Source organism: Microcaecilia unicolor, chromosome 3, assembly GCF_901765095.1.
Source record: "Microcaecilia unicolor chromosome 3, aMicUni1.1, whole genome shotgun sequence".
In the NCBI taxonomy this organism is placed as follows: Eukaryota; Metazoa; Chordata; class Amphibia; order Gymnophiona; family Siphonopidae; genus Microcaecilia; species Microcaecilia unicolor.
In genome coordinates this window covers 110,122,080-110,142,501 of record NC_044033.1, presented here as the reverse complement: position 1 = coordinate 110,142,501, position 20,422 = coordinate 110,122,080, and the positions used below count along the sequence as shown (strand labels likewise).

Genomic DNA, 20,422 nt, shown 5'->3' with positions numbered 1-20,422 from the left:
CTTCATCATTTTTGTCATCCTCTGTACCTTTTCTAATTCCGCTTTGAGGTGTATTTTCCAAAGGACTTGGACTAACAAAGTTCCATAGGTTATTATGTAACTTTGTAAGTCCAAGTGCTTTGAAAATATGCCCCATATATGATCTAAGTGCTTTTAAAAGGTTTAATGTTTAATAATGTTTAATTTTTAATAGAGGCTTGATATACTGCCTTTCTTAAGAAATACAGAAGTGGTGTACAGTATTAAAACAACAGACAATGAAAGGAACTACAATATCACACAGGAAAGAAAATGAGCCCCTATATCTTTTTTGAGATGCAGCAACCGGAATTGCACACTATACTCAAGGTGAGGTCACACCATGGAGTGATACAGAGGCATTAGAATATTCTTTGTCTTAATTTCTATTCCTTTCCTAATAATTCCAGCATCGTTTGCTTTTTTATTTTGGCCACCACCAAACACTAGGCAGAATATTTCAACATATTCTCCACGTTAGCACCTAAATCTTTTTCTTGGGTGGTGACTCCTAATGTAGAATCTGGCATTAAGTAGCTATGATTTGGATTATTCTTCCCGTTATGCATCACTTTGTACTTGTCCACATTAAATTTCCTAAATTCCTCCTGCAACTTCTCATAGTGCACATGTGATTTAACAACCTTGAATAGTTTTGTGTCGTTTGCAGATTTAATCATCTCATGCTTCATTCCCATTTCCAGATCATTTATAAATATATTGAAAAACACCAGTCCCTGGGGTACTTCGCCTTCTTCCATTGAAAGAGCTGGCCGTTAAACCCTAGTCTCTGTTTCCTATCTTTTAACCAATTGTCTCCTATCCTACGCTTTTTAATTTTCTCAGGAGTCTCTCATGAGGGACTTTGACAAACATTTTCTGAAAATCTAGATACTCTACATCAACTGGCTCATCTTTCTCCACACGTTTATTCGTGCCCTCAAAAAATGTTTGTCTATGTGTTCAATAATTTTAATTGCTTCCTTTCTCGCCCTCCCACAGTCTGCCTCCATCTCTACTCTTCTACTGCTCCCTTACCTCACACTACATACATAAGAGTAGCCATACTGGGTCACACCAATGGTCCATCTAGCCCAGTATCCTGTTTTCCAAACAGTGGCCAAACCAGGTCACAGGTTCCTGGCTGAAACCCAAATTGTGGCAACTCTCCAAACTTACAAGCTGGCAGTTCAACATAGGCTCATGATACATTCAGAAAATGTTTGTGGACTCAACAAGATGGGAGAAAGGACGGGAAAAAACAAACAGAAAAAGGGAAATGGGAGATCTGTTGCCTGCTCAGAGTGACAGAGATGGGCTCCCATCAATCTCTTATCTTGTATGGTGAAAAGGCAGTGAGCAGGAGTAGAACATTGGGCTACAGGAATAATGATGTGTTTCAGTAAGCAGAAAAGACAGGCAGAACTGGAAGAAATGGGCTCATATCCCTCCAAGCACAGGGAGAAACCAGAGGCAGGGTGGCTATGAGGTATTCTATAATCAGCAAGATGGGCTCTTATCAGCCACACTGCCAACTGCTCCTTTCTCACAGACCTTGGAATCTGTATTTCCTTTTCCACATACACACTTGTGTAATACAATCTTACCACACACAAACATGTATGGAGTGTGCACATGTCTGTGTGAGAGCAGGTTCAAATATGTGAGTCTGTTGCTTCCTGTGAAAGACATGAAGGGTCCACATGCTCATTGTATTGCCAGCTTGTATGCAGAAGTATAAATAGAAAATTCACAATGCACTGCTAGGAGGAAAAAAGCTCTCTCTTAGTAGAGATTAGTATGCTTCTGGATTTGTTCCAGTGTGTGTGTGTGTGTGTGTGAGGGGGGGGGGGGGGGGGGACAAGAAAACATTTGATCCCAGAGATTCCTCCATCTACATGGAATTCTCTATGAGACAAGAAATCCATAATTTCCCATTCTCAACACTGTGTGGCGCTTCAGTATCATGTTTTTATGGGGATCTTCCTAACATTTCTATATCAATAAGTGCATGGCAAGAAGGTATTAAAGAAATACAAGATAATACAGAACTGATATTACTTTCAGGTTACTTGACAGACTGCAACTCCAGTAATTGGGAAGCAAAGCCAGGGCCGGGCAGACATCTACAGCCTGCGCCCTGCTCGTGGCTGGGCAGATTTGAATGGGCTGCAGTGGGGCTTCGATGACAGCTTCAGTAGTTTGAGAATAAGGCCAGTGCTGGGCAGATTTCTGTGATCTCTCTCTGCTCTGAAAATGGCAAGGACAAATCAAGATCAAGTATACATATGTAGTATCACATCATACCTTATGATATGAGTTTATCTTGTTGGGCAGACTGAGTGGACTGTACAGGTTATCTGCCATCATCTACTATGTTACTATGATTTGTTGTTCAGTAAGCCTGACATTTTAAAATAAAGTTCATCCCCAGAGATCTATTGATGGATGCTATCTCTTAGACCTCTTGATAAGTAATGATTGCCGTGGAAGTCTACCTGGATTAATTTTAAACATTCATAAATGTTTTAAGATAATTCATTAGAAACAGTGCTTTAACAAGGCATTTTAGCACACGGGTCAAGCAATCACATTTTCTCTTTTCCCCTCCCCTATTCCCATGACCTTTGATTCTCACAACCTCACCTTGATTCCCCTAGTGGTCATGTGTCTCTCAGTGCTCAGTCAACTCTCTTTCTGTCCTCTCTCCTGGTGGTCCTCTATTCCCAACTTCCATCCATATCATCCATTAAGTGATCCTTGCTCCTCCCCCAGGTTCACCCTTAACCCTTCCCCAGTGACCTTGAGCCCCTACAATATCTCACAGTCCTCTAGAACCCTACCCACCACAGCTGTTAAAAGTAAAACCACATTCTTACCCCTTTCTCTCTACTTCTTGTGGTCCTCCATACCCATACCACTCTCAAAATTATTCCCCCATACACTCTCTATCCCTTGAGTGGACCACTAGTATTCAGGGTTCCTTCTCATCCCACCCCTTTTTTAAATTTTATTTTTTTAATTTATATTCCACCTAAACACTTTTCTTTGCCCCAGTTGTCCTCTAGCCACACTCTACTCCTAGCCCCCCAGTGGTCCTTGAGCTTCCCTAGCCCCTGTCTAACTCCAATAAAATATATGTCCTCTCCCTGATAATGAAACAAATCACCTTTCTTACCATCTGACAACTCCTTCTCTTCATATCCCTGGACAGTGGCACAGCAGAAAACAGAAGCATGAAGGATTACTATAACTCAACCTTCCAGTCATTTTCAGGGGCCTTTACCACAACGGATCACTTTTCTCCAATTCCTTGTGCAGGAAGAAGTTCCAAAGTGACCCTTGCAACCTGAACCCCTCCAGTTGAGGTGGTAGAAGGTACCTGTCCCTCCCCCCCCCCCCCCCCCCGGGAGGAAGCCTATTGGACCACCAAGGGCTGTGTCTACCATAGATGAGGAAGACAGCCCAGCACACCCTCGCTGGTCTAACAAGTATCCAGCTTTGATTTTTCACTCTTGCTACCCGCTAAATACTGCTTTCTTATCTGCTGTTCAATTGTCTTTCTTTTTCTGATCCTGGTGTTTTTTGATGACTCTGAAGTGATGCTTGCACTGTTTAGATGGCGTACACTTGAAGAAAGAAGTTTTGTCTATTCACAGCTTTTAAGTTTGCTAGCTGCATATTCCCAGAAGACTTTGTCATCTTCCTGCAATTATTGTAACAACAACATACAGGGACTCCTGAGGCAGGCTGGAGTGGCCGAAACACGACTGATGTCGAGTCCAGATCGTTTCAATAAACTTTTGCTGTGAACTTTTTTGAGGTTTTTTTTAGCATCATCTTTTTTGTCTCCTTCGCTGTGACTTTGTTCTTTGTTTTACCTGCCTGCCATCTGTTTGCTGTTCTGGCTCCTGCTCCCAGTCTGCCTGCCATTCTACCTCGGTCTCAAATTCCCTCTCACTCCTATTTGTGCTTGTCTGGACCATCTCCTGAGCCCCGGCTTGGGCCCTTATAGTTGAATCATAAAATATGTGGTCCTAAACTTGAACAAATAACTTATCTGTTTAATTTAGGACTGCTATTTATATAAAACCCTAAGCTGATAAATTGATCCAGATACCAACTGAATGAAGATTTGATTCCCCTCCCCCTCCTAGATGGATAACTGTTGGCTGGACAGTAGGATGCCCAGCTTAATGTTATCCATTTGGCAGGCCCAGATTTCTGAACCAAACCACATGTTTTCAGTGGGAGTGAAAACAATCAAGGGAATAGTGTGGAAAAATGCCACTCCCAAGAACACGAGAGGGTCAAAAATATGTCATATACAGAATTTATTCTTGAAGTACACCTTGGAAGTTCTATTTTTCCTCACTACTCTCTTGATTGTTTTTTGCTACGTCCATAGCGTTTTCTGTTCTTCCACTCTAGAAGTCAATCCCTTCAGTGGGAGTGAACCACATAAGTGCTTCTGAGTATCATCCCCATCATGTCCTTACACCAGTTATAATTCCTACTCAATCGGAATATGTCACCTTGAGCTACAATTGAAAAAAGGCATAAATTCTAATTTTAATATATGTTTAAAACTAAATAGGCAAAACATGACAGTCAGGAATGGATATCTGTTAGGAATGTGTATTGGTTAGCAGTTAGGCAGCAGAATGGCGTGGACCACTGGGGCCATGGCCTGACCAATATTTTGCCCAATATAACATCAACACCTAGAGACATTGGGGGCAGGCCAGAGATTGATTTGTTTGGCCCATCCAAACAAAAAGCTGTTCCACTGCCCTTGGATTAGCATAAATTCAGTTCACTAGGGGGAACTGTGAGTGTTGGATGGGTCTGAGAGGATGAGGGAGAGTAGGGAGTGTATGTCTCCTGGAGGGTTTTAATGTGATATGGGTGGTTGGTGTGTAAATGCGGGAAATCTAGAAAGCGCACTATGATTCAGATTATTCTTCCCAATGTACATCACTTTACATTTGTTCACATTAAATTCTGGGCCCTGTTTACTAAGCCGCATTGTAGGCGTGCAAACTTTTTAGCATGCGCTAATGATAGACACCCATAAGAATATGGGTGTCTCTATTGTTAGTAAACGCTAATTTTTAGTGCGCGCTATAAAGCTTGCGCGCCTACAGAGTGGCTTAGTAAAGAGGGCCCTAAATTTCATCTGCCATGTGGATGCCCAGTCTTCCAGTTTCCTAAGGTCTTCCTGCAATTTTTCACAATCCACATGTGTTTTAACAACTTTGAATAGTTTTGTGTCATCTGCAAATTTAATCACCTCACTCGTCGTTCTGTTTTCCAGATCATTTATAAATATGTTAAATAGCATCGGTCCCAGTACAATCGCTGAGGCACTCCACTATTAACCCTCCTCCATGGAGGACATTGCCTCCTATCCCATACTTTTTACATTTTCTCAGGAGTCTCTCATGAGGAACTTTGTCGAAAACGTTCTGAAAATCCAGACACACTACATCAATCAGCTCACCTTTATCCACATGTTTATTTATGCCTTCAAAGAAATGAAGCAAACTGGTGAGGCAAGACTTTCCTTGGCTGAACCCATGCTCTGTCCCATTAAACCATGTTTGTCTATGTGTTCCGTAATTTTATTCTTTATAATAGTCTCCCATGTTTTCCCTGGCACTAGGTCTTCGATCATCTATTTTTCAGGTATTTCGGACCTACTTTATGGAATGCTTTGCCAGTTGAATTATGTAAATTGGAGTCTTATCTTATTTTTAGAAAGCAGATCAATGCTTTTTTTATATTTTATTTCAAGAGGCATTTGGGTAAGCTAGATTTTCATTTGTGATATTGTAAAAGGGTCTACTGGGTTGGTGCTGGCAGCCCTGTTAGGCTCACAGGTTTCCGATAAAGAACAAGGCTGACATTTGGATTCAGGGCCAAAGTGTTTTATTCTCAGTTCAGTTCCACACCCAAAATCATAATGCAGTTCCCAAAAAGAAGAAGTTCAGGCCGGGTTCAAAACCCCAGCAAACATTCAGTTCCTCAACAGTTCAGGCCGACTTCATGGGCACCACCTTCCCCTCCCCCTCAGAAGGGCTCAGTAACAGTTCAGCCTGCTTTTCTATACAGCACAATAGCTCAAACATCTTCATTAACAGTCTCTTCAAATGAAACCAATACTTGATTCACCTGTCCTCTTCACAGCACAGAGGGGACTCTGTAATGAACAGGGCTGGCAGTTTTCCTCCCACCTCACAGCACCGCAACCTCTGTGGCCTCCCACACTGCCTTCATGTGCTGGACAGGGCAGCACTGGTATTCTCCCACTCCGTGGTAGCTTGCTTTTCCCCCTGGGGAAGCTCCAGTGGCAGGCTCTTTCCCTCTTCCATGTATTCCATGGATTCTCTCTCCCAATCAGTCTCCTCTCCCTTCTGGTGACTGGGAGCCTCCAGGAAATCTGCCCTCCCCCTCTCACAGCTGGGGGGAATTATATACTGGTGACAAAGCCAAGGGAACTGAGCTTCATCTCTCCTTCTCCCTCTAGTGGGGAAGAGAGTAACTGGCTCACCCTGCACTGAGCCATTGCTCCCCCTGCTGGGGTTGGAAATCCGTTCCACCCTTTTGGGGCTACCCTCCTCTCTCCTTCTTGCAAGGGCTTCTGGGGACCGTAGTTCTGGGTTTAGCTGCCTCACTATGGGGCCCCAGGTGCTAGCCTTGTCACATCAATATTAAGATGTTTGAAGAGGATTAGTTCTCAGGTATTATTGTCTTGTAAGATTTGTTCTGTTTATTTCATCGTGTTGTACCAGGAACCAAAGAACAAAGCAGGGGATCCCTCTACGACGACGAATCACAGCAGGCAAAAGTAGAGGCTGACCAAAGGCGAATCACCACTGGAGATATAATCCAACAGTCTTTTATTGATGAAAATAAAGAAAGGACCCGACACGGGCCGTGTTTCGACGCATGCAAGTGCCTACATCAGGGGTCAAACAGTAAGCTCTAGATGGAGGCGCAGGACCACAGCTCTGCTCTTGCGAGATTTGTTCCTACAGTCGTTCGTCCATTTGTTTTTAGTGCTCAAATATTTCGGATGGTCTACAGCTTCATATATGAGCAGAGCAGTGGCGTTCCTAGGGGGGCTGACACCCGGGGCGGATTGCCGATGCGTGCCGCCCCCCGGGTGCAGCGCCCCCCCGGAACAGCGTGATGCCCCCCCCGGCGAAAGAACCCTCGATCCCCCGGCGAAAGAACCCCCCCCGGGTGCACGCCACTGGGGGGGGGGGCCGCGTGCCTGCCGGCTCTTCGTTGTCATGCTCCCTCTGCCCCGGAACAGGAAGTAACCTGTTCCAGGGCAAAGAGAGCATGAAAACGAAGAGCCGACAGGCGCGCGGCACTCCCCCAGTGGCGTGCACCCGGAGTGGACCGCCCCCACCGCCCCCCCTTGGTACGCCACTGCAGCAGAGCTGTGGTCCTGCGCCTTTTATTATGTATGTTTTATTGTAATCTGTTGGCAACTATGGACCATGTGGAATATAAATGTTTTAAATAAATAAATTGCATTTTCTAATAAACAAGTATGGGTGTGTGCTGAAAACACCATCCATGTTGTGCTGTTTTAAAGCAAAAAAATACAGCAACAACAACCCCCCCCAACTAAACTAAAAACACCCCCCCCCAAAGAAAAGTTCATTCATGTCAGCTTTTTTGTTTCAGCTGTGTAATGCTGGTTGCACCATACAATTTTGGGCACCAGCTAGCTCTTCGCAGGTCAACACCTAAGTCCAGGGCCACAAAACAGCAAGTTCTTAGTCACTCCTCACTCACTAGGCTGGGGCCAGACTTACTCCGGTAGGCCGTAGGGTGTTAAACCGGGCTTTTGGAAGGCTCACAGTTTCCACCACAAATGTGACAGGTAGAGGGAAATAGGGATCAGAGTCTCCCACACCATGGTGAACTGCACTGACCACTACACTACTCCAGGGACCTGCATGCTGCTCTAATAGACCTGGTTCTAACATCTGAAGCTGCCATAGAGGTGCGGCAGAAGCAGGGAGCGAGAAGGAGATGCTAAGGCCACCATGGGGCCCCTGGGAGCGCTAGGCCCTGTGCGACTGCCCCTGTTGCCCGTGCCTAAGACCGGCCCTGCTAATGAGCTCAGTTGAATAGAATATGGAACGCATTACCGCGCAACTTAAAAATGATTGACGAACTAATGAACTTCCGCAAATTGCTGAAGACCCATCTCTTTAACAAGGCATACCACAAAGATCAACCAATGTGAACATACACAACTCCTCCACATATATTCAGAACTGTCTTATAATATCTGCTTGTTATACTACTATCATGTTTCATCACTATCATGTTGCCCAATGATCCTTCTGTAACACTAAATGTCTATTCTCTAATATATTTCCACCATTCATGATGTATTGTAAGCCACATTGGGCCTGCAATGAGGTGGGAAAATGTGGGATACAAATGCAATAAATAAATAAATAAATATTTGGTCGCTGCTTTTGTAAATGGTAAAAAAGCAGCACCAAAACCTTTTTGCTTTAGGCTCACAATAATGTTCATGCTAAACTGCCTAAAACCAGTCTAAACGAAAGGTTACAAGCCCGGTTAGCTTTGAGTATCGGCCCATGTCCGGTTTTTAAAAGTGCTCTCTCTGTACATTTGTTTTGATGGTTGTGCCTTATTAAAGGTACGTTTAATTTTAAAATATTTGGTAGTCAGGTTTTTTTTTTATTTTTAAAGGAGTCTTTTCTGGTGCCATTGGACAGCCTCTCTTCTCTCTCTCTCTCTTTTAAAAAAATGTATTTTGGGTGTTATAGTGCTGACAGTTTAACACCTATACATGCTCCCAACCCTTCAGGATTAACATTTTATATTGGGCACAAAAGCATCAGCATAGGTTGGAAGTGTCTGGATGCATGTCTAATCATTGACCAATGATGGAAAACAATAATTAATTTATAAACGCAGAAAAGAAAAAAAAGGCAGGCGTTAAACCAGTCCAGAAGAGAGAAAGCGAGAGAAAAAGTCTTTCACCGCTGAGTGATTTCCTTCAAAAAGGCGGTAAAGAAATCCTAATAAATAAATAAATAAATAAATAAATAAATAAATAAAATAGAGCCCAATCACGAACAAAAGTTACGCGAGAAGGAACTGACTAGCAAACCACAGCTCTTGCAAGCAGCGTTGAGCTAAACAATGTACCATTGATTGCACCAGATCATTAGAAATACCTCGGGCGGCAGACGCTCCACGTAAACAACACGAGGATAGGAACAGAGGATCCCACCTTACACGTCTGGACTATCCCCAGCAGGGGGAAGCCCCGACACTGCTCTGGCCGCTCTTTTCCGGGGAACTATTATTACTGTTTACTGTTGTGCAGCTTGGTCGCGGGGCGGCAAAAGCAGAAGACAGTGAAGGAAGGTGCGATCGCATTCTGCCTCCCCTTGGAGAGAGCGAAAGGTAAACCACGGCTCGTTCGGGATCCTCTGGAGAGAGCGCGCGACGGAGACATGGCTGCAAAGCTGAGCGAGGGAGGCTACAGGAAACTGCTGCAGCTACTGCTGCACCAGCGGCCCGGGCTGCTGCCCCGCAGAACACCCTGCAGACTCACCAGGGGCATCCACGGCCGGAGCTCCTCCACCTGGGACGTGCACGCTTACATGCCCGAGTCCGTGGCTTTCCCTCAGGTGAGGACTTACCAAGAGCTCCAGGAGATCTCCATCAGAGATCCGGACACCTTCTGGGGCGCCCTAGCTAGGGAGCGCCTACGCTGGATGAAGCCTTACCAGACCGTGCAAGACTGCGACCTCAGCCGAGGCAGAGTGAACTGGTTTCTCGGGGGGCAGCTAAACGTAGCAGGTAAGTCACTTCTTTTGTGACGGGGTGGGACTTATTGAAAGATGCTACTATAGACGGATTTTCAAGCAACAGGACCTATCTTAACTTTACTTTGATCTGATCGCGCGTTCCTTGATACTTCTGCAGGTTGCAGCTTCGCGAAAGCTTTTCACCCAAGGAAAACGAAATCCAAGTCTTTGCAGAACCATTTAAAGTAGTTGCCTTTGTTGCATCGTGTATGAACATTGTAAACATACCAAGTAGTAGAGAAAACGTTATGTCCTGGACAAAATGAGGTCTTTCTAGCTCACGCCCTGAGCATTATTCATGGAGCAGCTTATCTAACTCTCAGGCAAAACCCCATTCTTGGTCATGCTAAAAATATCACATGCGGGATCAATTTTCCCTGGGAGGCACTAAGGGAGGACACTTAAAGTTATGCTTTTTTTTAAACAGTGTTTGACATGCAATTCGGGCGTTCTTTATTGATCACGAACATATATATATGTTCCGTAGACACAAACAGAAGACGACTGAAAGTAAAGCTATTGCAACTCCGCTGCTTTCGCTGGCAGCCAGCTGGGCGCGCGCTTTCCTTGGCGTAAAGGGGGTTGGGCTCCTTTCCGCACTCTGATTGGCGCAAAGCAAGGAGGTTAGTTTTAAGGAACAGGGCGTTGCCTCTCTCATGAGCTGACGCGCCGTCTTGCTGGCCACATGGCTTTTCCCAGGAGTAGGGGGGAGGTGCGCGGTGAGGTTGAAGCGTCTGGCGAGTTACTTAAGAGTTGCTTCACCCCCTTTCACTTTTTGAAATGGGAAGGCGATGCTTCCGAATCGAAAGTTTCTGTTGCCAGACCATCTGGGGAGTCTGGAATGTAGTTGTATGGCCAGCTGTTAGTGTAACGTGGCGTTTCGTTCTGGCAATGCATGACAATCGTTTCGCCAATCGGAGGCGAAGTAGTAAAAAGTAATTTTAGTTATGTAGTAGCAGTTGGAAAAATAAACTCGGATATGATCGAATTCGCTATTTTCAGGCGAACAAAAAGTAGGAAGCTCAACTTGCTGTTCAGAGTTAGTATATATGCATGCTAGTGTGCTGATGGTTCTATTCAGAAAAACTTCAGAAATGAACACGTGAAACAAGGGTGATGTTATTGTCTCTAGCTAGGGGCTAACCAGAAGTCCATTTTTGGAGGTTCCCAAAAGTGGACTGAGGGGACCCGATATTCTCTCTCCCTTCCCTCTCCAGCCAAAGCTGCAATAAAATCCATCTAGCCCAGTATCATGTTTCAACAGTGGCAAATCTAGTTCTCAAGTACCTGGCAGAAACCCAAATATTTTATTTATTTATTTGGAGTTTGCTCACACCTTTTTCAGTGGTAGCTCAAGGTGAGTTACATTTAGGTACACTGGGTATTTCTCTGTCCCTTTGAGGGCTCACAATCTAAGTTTGCACCTGAGGCAGTGGAGGGTTGTGATTTGCCCAAGAAGATCACAACAGGAGCAACAGTGGGATTTGAAGCAGGCACCTCTGGATGTACTGGTGCTCTAACCCCTAGGCCACTCCATGCTACATTCTATGCTACCAATCATAGGGCAAGCAGTGGCTTCCCCCTTGTCTGTCTCAATAGCTTTCTTCCTCCAGGAACTTGTCCAAACCTTTTTTAAACACTGATACGCTAACTTACGTCTTTACTTACCCGCCTAACACCTTCCTTCTTTCTCCCTTATTTAATCTTAGCACATCACTAATTGTATCTGTATGACAATGCCACATCAAACTATGTAAGCCACATTGAGCCTGCAAATAGGTGGGAAAATGTGGGATATAAATGCAATAAAATACATAAATAAATAAAATAACTGCTGTTACTACATCCTCCAGCAAAGAATTCAGAGCTCAACTATTTATTGAGTGGAAAAAATATTTTTCTCCTATTTGTTTTAAAAGTAATTTCATGTAACTTCATTGTCCCCTAGTCTTTGTACTTTTTGAAAGAGTAAAAAAATCGTTTCACTTCTACTCTCTCCTGCACCACTCAGGACTTGTAGACCTCAGACAGATCTCCCCTCAGCTGTCTGTTTTTCAAGCTGAAGAGCCCTAACCTTTTGTGCATCACTTTGCATTTGTCCACATTAAATTTAATCTGCCATTTCGATACCCAGTCTTCCAATTTCCTTCCTGCAATTTTTCACATTTTGCATTTGTTGCACCTGTGCTGAACGGGCGACACTTAATTTAGCAGGAGCGCTTCCACTGCTAAGGCTGGCTCTGACCGAAATGCGCCTGCTGAATTAAGTGCAAGAGCCATCTTCGGCTGCCAGGGCTTGGCATCTCCTCCAGCCATGAAAGCAGAGGGGGCCCAGGCCCTAATGTGTCCCCCCCCCCCGTGGCTAAACCACTGGTCTCCACCAATGAATATAATGTCCCCTCATTTAAAAAAAGCCATATAAAGGTGGAATATGTTACTACAAACATGACCTTTTCCAATCAGAAGTGCAACTTGTTTCATGAAGCCTGGTCTGTATTCTTTGTCACTTTGTTCTGTTGTTAAGTCATAGAGAGCAGTAACTTCTTTCATTAGTTATGCATTTGCACTTAATGTACTGGATTCACAGCCAGCTGCTCTGATGTGAGTCCAAGAGGCAGCCATGTGATAGCCAGATGATCCCGTAGAACAGGAGCTGAGTTATTTTAAGGACGTACCTTTTCTGCCTGTAGTGAAGCGGCCTTTCAGAACTTCCATAATAAACACAACTTCTTGATATAAACAGATTAAAAAAATAAAAAAGTACACTAGGTTTCTGCTGGAGAGGAGTTTGGACATATGGATGCATTTTTGTCACTGATCCTATGTAGTGCTTTTTTATCCCAGGAAGAATAGTGCTAATATGCAGGTGTTCCAATTTCCTTCCTTCCTAAGTGCAACTGTGCAAGTGTCTAGTACCCTGAGGGGCAGTTGGTTGGGGCCTCATTTGCATATGCATAAGTCCAGTAGAGGTTGAAAAATAGGGTCTTTTTGGAAATTAAACTTCTTATTCAGATTTTGGAAATTTTTTGCAAAACGTCTAAAGTCGGACTTAGACGTCATATTGAAAATGTCCCTCTACATAACTTTGTAAGTCTAAGTGCTTTGAAAATATGCCTCTGGAACAGCACCTTCTAACTGATTAAGCAATTAAGTAAATGTAACTAGTTAAGTAAAAAAAGTTTGTTACTTTTGCTTGTAAAGAAGTGCAGGAAAAATCTGTTACTTTTATCGAAGTAATAATTTTACTAGTTAATAATTACCTAGTTAATTCTTATGCTTTCAGTTAAAAGTAAAAGTGGCAGGGAGACCTAAATGATGATTCCTCAGTAAACAGCAAACCTGGAGTAGGATTTTGCAGTTGCAAACCTTGTCACACAAACAGTGGATTGTGTCATCTTATTTTATTTATTTAGATTTTGCTCACATCTTTTTCAGTAGTAGCTTAAGGTGAGTTACATTCAGGTACACTGGATATGTCTCTGTCACAGGAGGGCTCACAATCTAAGTTTGTACCTAAGGCAATGGAGGGTTAAGTGACTTGCCCAAGATCACAAGGAGCAGCAGTGGGATTTGAACTGGCCACCTCTGGATTTCAAGACTGGTACTCTAATTGCTAGGCCACTCCTCCACTCCAGCTTAACTTTTGGTGTTCAGGGAATACAGCCTATGAGAACAGTAGAGTTGCCTGTGCTTGTTGAACTGGTTACTAATCCCCAGCCAAATAGAAAAGTGATAGGTTGGGCCACTTTGAAGTGGAGATGAAGCTGGTAGCATTTCTTTGTGAAGACATGTCTATCACAACAGACTGCTGGACACCCCATGAAAAATTGTATATTGGCGTGACAGTCCACTGGATTGGTAGTCTGCTTGTCTGACCTTAAGACTGAAGAGTTTCCATACATTTGACATTATTGAAGATACTCAGAGTTTGTCATCAGATGAAAAATAGGACAACAACGATTTCAACTTTGTGAAAGCTTTCTCTGTAATTGGACAGCATGAAAATGATAACAAAGATGAAGATGCAAGTGATGAATTTAGCACTACTACTAATTCAGATGATAATGACAACAACGATGATAAGTTAATTTGAGATTTTTTGCTAACTATAAGAGGAGGTTATGTATATAAAAAGAATCGGTGAAGATATGGATGTTGTATATATCGCTAAAGCCTGAAATTGGTAGCGATTAACATCACTGAGGTTCTGGGGAAATATCTATGATATGATCTGAAGATTAAAAGCTTTGAATGTTCTGACTTGGATGTTCTGAAAAGAAGTTCTATTAATTGTGGACTGGATATCGCGAATTTGTAGTTTGATAGATATAAGGATCCAGTTTAAAAAGGAGTAGCCTAGTGGTTAGTGCAGTGGACTTTGATCCTGGGGAACTGAGTTCAATCCCCACTGCAGCTCCTTGTGACTCTGGTCAAGTCACTTAACCCTCCATTGCCCCTGGTACAAAATAAGTACATGATTATATGTAAACCGCTTTGAATGTAGTTGCAAAAACCTCAGAAAGGTGGTATATCAAGTCCCATTTCCATATTTGAGATTCAACATGGAATGTTGCTGTTGCTACTATTTGAGATTCTGGAATGTTGCTACTTTTTGAGATTCTACATGGAATGTTGAGATTCTGTTGCTACTATTTGAGATTCTACATGGAATGTTGAGATTCTGTTGCTACTATTTGGGATTCTACATGGAATGTTGTTAATCCACTAGCAACATTCCATGTAGAAGCCTGCCCTTGCAGATCAGCAACGTGGCCGCGCAGGCTGCATTGCTGATCTGCAAGGGCAGGCTTCTACATGGAATGTTGCTAGTGGAGGAGCAGCCTAGTGGTTAGTGCAGTGGACTCTGATTCTGGAGAACTGGGTTCAATTCCCACTGCAGCTCCTTGTGACTCTGGGCAAGTCACATAACCCTCCATTGCCCCTGGTACAAAATAAGTACCTGAATATATGTAAACTGCTTTGAATGTATTGCAAAAACCTCAGAAAGGCAGTATATCATTTCCCTTCCCTTATTTGCCTTTATATTTAGTCGGTGAACAATGATGATAAAGCGTTCTTTGCTATAAGGAAGTCAAGTGTTTTAGAAATTCCTTTGATCAATACCTGTAGACCCAGTTAAAAGGCATCAGTAATATTGTGGCCAGGCCTGATCTGAAGGAACTTTTTACGAGACTGAACAATGCACTTCCTGATAATGCAGTTGTTGAACATCTTTTTAGCTGTTGTGGATTAATAACTCACAAGTGCACTCACGTGAGTGACAGCTATTTTCAAAATTTAGTTTTACTTAAAGCAAAGTAGATTAAATTGTAGAGCAATAAAATTGATGTCATAAAAATGTTAACAACAGTTGCATTCATTGTAGTTAAGGTAGTTTTACTTTTTACTCAAAGTATTATATTAGGTAGTAACTTTTTTACTTTTTCTTAAGTACATTTTTTAATACGTTCTTCATTGTACTTTTACTTAACTATTAAAATATACATTTATTTTTTACTTAAATACTTTGACCTAGTACTCTGAACAACACTGGCGATTATTATTGCGAAAAAATGATGTAAATGAAACATTTCTGGCCTGTGAGTGGGCAAATCTAGTAAAGATCACCATGCTTCTGAAGCCTTTTCAAACTCTAATGGGCTCCTTACAGAGAGATACATTGTCTCTTCATGCTGTTTTGCCTTCACTGCTGGTTTGAAATGCTATCCAGAGAACATCCCACACACCAAGTCCGTTACTGCCTCTGTGCTGGAGCACCTTCAAAGAAGGTTTCAACCCATTACGGCAGCCTCCTCCATGTTTTCTGCTTCTTTGAACTGGATATGATCCCAGCAAAGAAGAACATTGTTCAGCAAGATAGAAATTATTACATAATTACTCTGAGCACTTTGGGGTCCTATTTACTAAGGCACGCTAGAAAGTGGCCGGCGCTCTGATTAGTGCGTGGGTTTGCTGTGTGCTCCGGCCATTTTCTAGCACGGCTGAAAAATGTCCGCAGTTGTCTTTTTTTAATGGCCACATGCTAATTTCCCCATTAGCGCATGTCCATTATCGTCAGGTGGCGGTAAGGACTCTCACACACTAATTGGGTAGTACGTGGTAATGTGCCTGCCCTACCTGATTAGCGCAGGGCAAGCCTACTCACCATTCCCTGTGCTAGAAACTAATTTCTATTTTCTACTGCTGGGTTCAGCAGCAGGGCTGCTGAGAGACAGAGCCAGGCCTGGTGCAGGCCGCCTCCGCCCACCCCACTAGGGATGCAGCCGCTGCCCTCACACTTGGGATGCAGTTGCTGCCACCACCCTTCGCTCGCTCGCTGCCATTGTCCCTGACCCCCTACCTTCTGTATCAGCGTGTCTGCTCCTTCATAGGCTCCAAGGGGGCCGGATTATCACGTTAACGCAATCACCTGGGACCCTACAGGAGCAAGAGAGAGACAGACCTTGGTGCTGGGCCCCCCTGGAGGCCGTGCCCGGGGGACTTTGCCCCCCCCCCCTTCGGCGGCCCTGATCAGCATGTGCTGATCACAGCAATAAGCGGGATGTGTTAGCTCACCTCACGGTAGTGCTGATTTGGCATGCACTACTCGCACGGTAGCCCTACCTCCCTTTAGTAAAAGGGCCCTTTTATTATTAGTGAAATTTTAATTGTGAATCTTTTAATACCAATGCTTCTTATGTTGAATGTTGATAGGCCACTCGATCTCTGATGACCCAAACCTCAGAAGGCACCTCAGCATTGGAAAGTTTGCCAATAAATGAAAATGCAGTGCAGGAGCCACAACCAGATGCACCCCCTCCACTAAAGCAATTCAAATTTCTTTCAGAAAAAAATGGAGTCATTCAAAAACACTAGAAGTATGTCAATTCCTTGATCAAACACCCAGGGCCAGCTGAAGGGACAGTATCACCCTGAGCCGATTTGCTTTGGCAGTGCCCCCCCCCCCCCACCACCACCAATTGCATCGCTTTGCTTTTGGCATCCCACCCCTCCCCCTCTCTCCTGCAAGTCTGGCATCTCTCCCTCCCTTGGGCCAGTATCTCTCTCCACCACTCCTGGTCTGGTCTCTGTCCCCCTCCTCAGTCTCCCCTCCCCACAGGCCTGGCGCTGCTCCCTCCCCTCTCTCACTCCCAGGTGGTCCTGTAAAGTTTACATCAGTTGCAGGCAGCAACAGCAGCAGTATGACAGGCTGCCTTCGGCGGGCCTCTGGGTCTTTCCTCTGCCGCGTCCTGCTTCCTCTGATGCAATTTTCTGTATGTGGGATGTCCTGCTGCTGCTATTGCAATGAATATAAACTTTACAGGACTGTGGGGTAATGAGGAGAGGGAGCAGTGATGGACCCATGGGGAGGGGAGACAGAGAGACAGGTCCTGGGGGGAGGGGGAGAAAGGGCTTAAACTTTAGACCAGATGAGGTCAGAGGCTGGGTATTTTGGTGCCCTTAATTGCCAGCACCCTGAACCAGTGCCTCACCTGGTCCAATGGTTCAGCCGGCCCTGTAAATACTGATGCTGTTATCCATCGAATTAACTCATAGGCAGCAGCGGGGCGTGTGTTCGATGGTCCGGGTTGGGAGCTAAGAAGCTGTACTGCCCGTACTTTTAAATATGACCTAATTTTATGAGAACAGTTATGTATGAAAATGGTTTATAAACTTACCCTCCCATTGTGGATATCCTGAAAATCTGACTGGCTATGGGATCCTAGCAGGGCGTAGCCAGCCTTCCAGGTTTGGGGGCACCCAGGGGTGGACTGGGAGGGGCAACACATTGTTCCCCCCTCCCTCTCCCCCCCTCTCTGCCAAACATACCAGGTTTGTTGGGGAGCCGTACCCTAGCGGGTGGTTGGGAGGTGGGGATAGTGCTGGGCAGACTTATATGGTCTGTGCCCTGAAAAAGACAGGTACAAATCAAGGTAAGGTATACACAAAAAATGACACGTGAGTTTATCTTGTTGGGCAGACTGGGTGGACCATGCAGGTCTTTTTCTGCCGTCATCTACTATGTTTACTATGTTACTATGAACAGAACAGGCTAAGCACTTCTTTTACTAAGGTGCGCTAATGGATTTAGTGCACGCTAACGAATTAGCATGTGCTAAGTCCCATGCAGTTTATTTTATTCCTAGGAAATTCTTAGCATTTAACTTGCACTAAATCCATTAATGGACCTTAGTAAAAGGAGCCCAAAGTATGGATTCCCCACTTTTTCATGTAGGGAAATATTGCCACAGGAGCTGTGCATATTCAGTAAGGGATAATGAGGCAGTTAATGCATTAGCTCAGAGTATAATGGATTCAAAATTCTCTATTAAATGCCTATTTCTGCACTATTTGTTATATGTGGTCTCCTGAGTAGATTTGCTTTGGCTCTGAATGGCAAATTTTGTATCTTCCAGCCTTCCTGAATAGCTGTTACATAGTAACATAGTAAATGATGGCAGATAAAGACCTGAACGGTCCATCCAGTCTGCCCAACAAGATAAACTCATTTTACATGGTATGTGATATTTTATATGTCTACCAGAGTTTGATTTGTCCTTGCCTTTCTCAGGGCACAGACCATATAAGTCTTCCCAGCACTGTTCTTGTACTAAAAGTTCTGAAGCTAACATCGAAGCCCCTTAAAATTTACACTCCATCCCATCTATATCTATTCAGTTACGATCAGGGCATAGACCATAGAAGTCTGCCCATCACCGGTTTTGCTTCCCAATTACCGGCGTTGCCACCCAATCTCCTCTAAGATTCCGTAGATCCATTCCTTCTAAACAGGATTCCTTTGTGTTTATCCCATGTATGTTTGAATTCCATTACCGCATTCCACGTATCTACCACCCTTTCCGTGAAAAAATATTTCCTGACATTACTCCTGAATCTGTCCCCCTTCAACCTCAATTCATGTTCTCCAGAAAAGGTTTGTTTCCGGATTAATACCTTTCAAATATTTGAACGTCTGTATCATGTCCCATGTCACTGAGCTGTTCACCTCAGTCTCCTTTCTGACTGCCAAAAGGATGAACCAACACTTTAGAAAATATAACCTGTAGAGGAATATATGTTAGTTATCCTGGGTTCTAATCCTTGTCTCTTTTTGTCCTGTCTGTCTGTCCAGTTTCAAAAGCCTCCGTACACATGGCAGTGCAGTTTAAATGTTGCCATTGTAACAATTATGTGTAGGTAGGTAACTGTTCAGTAATTGTTCAGCTAATTAAAGGTGAATTTGCACATGTACGGAACTTTTTCTAAAGAGTTCAGTGGAATAAAGACATCTTATTGTACATCAAAGTCTCGACATAGTATTAGTAATAGAAGTTCCTTTTCTCCTTGACTGGTTGCTATGAAATGCTTATGTCAGTTGCCGAGACATCTCAGAGGTGGCTGCATATTTGTTTCTAACTTGCTTTTGAATCCTTTTGGAATGAAAAGTGCAATTTATTTAACCCCATCTTCCTCGAGAATAGTTGTTCTACCCATTATTTCATGAGCATAAGGTTAGGCCTGAGGAAGGGGACATTCTTTCTTCTGACAGGGCAAAGCAGGCCTTTTAAGATTGACCTTGAGAAACACGATGTTAATAAATGCATTGTCCTTGTTGCATCACCTGACTTTGCTATTACATAATGTCTAGGTGACTGGTGTCAACCTGTACTAGCCTGTACTTCACCTTGAAACCACTAGCTTATACAGTTCAAGGTGGAAAGGAAACCTGACTTTGTTTGCCTTGAGATAGGTGTTGTACTGTTTGTTAAAGGCAAAGGTTACAAATTTTAAGACTCTCAAAGAGGCTTCCTGATAGGCATTTTCCAAGAGAGGAGACAATGGGGGTGTGTGACAAAGTTCTGGAAGTCTAGAGAAATACTGTCTCTTTGTTTTTTTTTCTTTGTCATCAGAAACGGAATTTATTTTCCAAATGGTTAATGAGCGTGGCTCAAATGTAAAATCAAAAAGAAAGTAAAAAAACCCCTCAAAAACCCCTTTATATTCAATAAAAGGTGCATACACACTTATCCCATATATCTTTCCTTGCACAGCCCAAGGGACTAAGGGTCTCTTTTACGAAACCGTGCTAGCAATTTCAATGGGCTTCATCGGCATTGCCGTGCAGGAATCACTAGTTCGGTTTGGTAAAAGAGACCCTAACTTTCTTTGTTTAGCTGCAGTCTTTTTTTTTTTTTCATACAAGTACAAGAAATTCAGGTAAAACATGCAAATGAAAAAACCCCAAGAAAATCATCTAGGAACATGAAAGATACGTAGAATATGCTTACAGTAAGGAGTAATTCTTTAATAGAAGGTGAAGAAGATGGCAAGAAAATTGGAGTGGATAAACTAGAGAAAAAAAATCTAATCTAGAAAAAAATCTGAGCTGATTCAGGACAAAGAAACACGCTTCAGATCATTTCATAATATTTATTTATTTATTTATTATCTCATTTATTCCCCACATTTTCCCAACTGTGTCAGGCCCAATGTGGCTTACATCACACTGCAAAGGCGGATGCCAA

General features: G+C 43.5%; 1 protein-coding gene across 1 annotated transcript in view; it reads left to right on the top strand.

The window, feature by feature from the left end:
- Positions 1-9,200: 9,200 nt before the first annotated feature.
- Positions 9,201-20,422, top strand: part of ACSS1 (acyl-CoA synthetase short chain family member 1) — a 167,199-nt gene continuing 155,977 nt past the window's right edge. Inside the window, exon 1 of the mRNA XM_030196271.1 lies at positions 9,201-9,888. Coding sequence (XP_030052131.1) covers positions 9,540-9,888 — 349 coding nt within the window. The 5' untranslated portion in view covers positions 9,201-9,539. The remainder of the gene's footprint in view (positions 9,889-20,422) is intronic.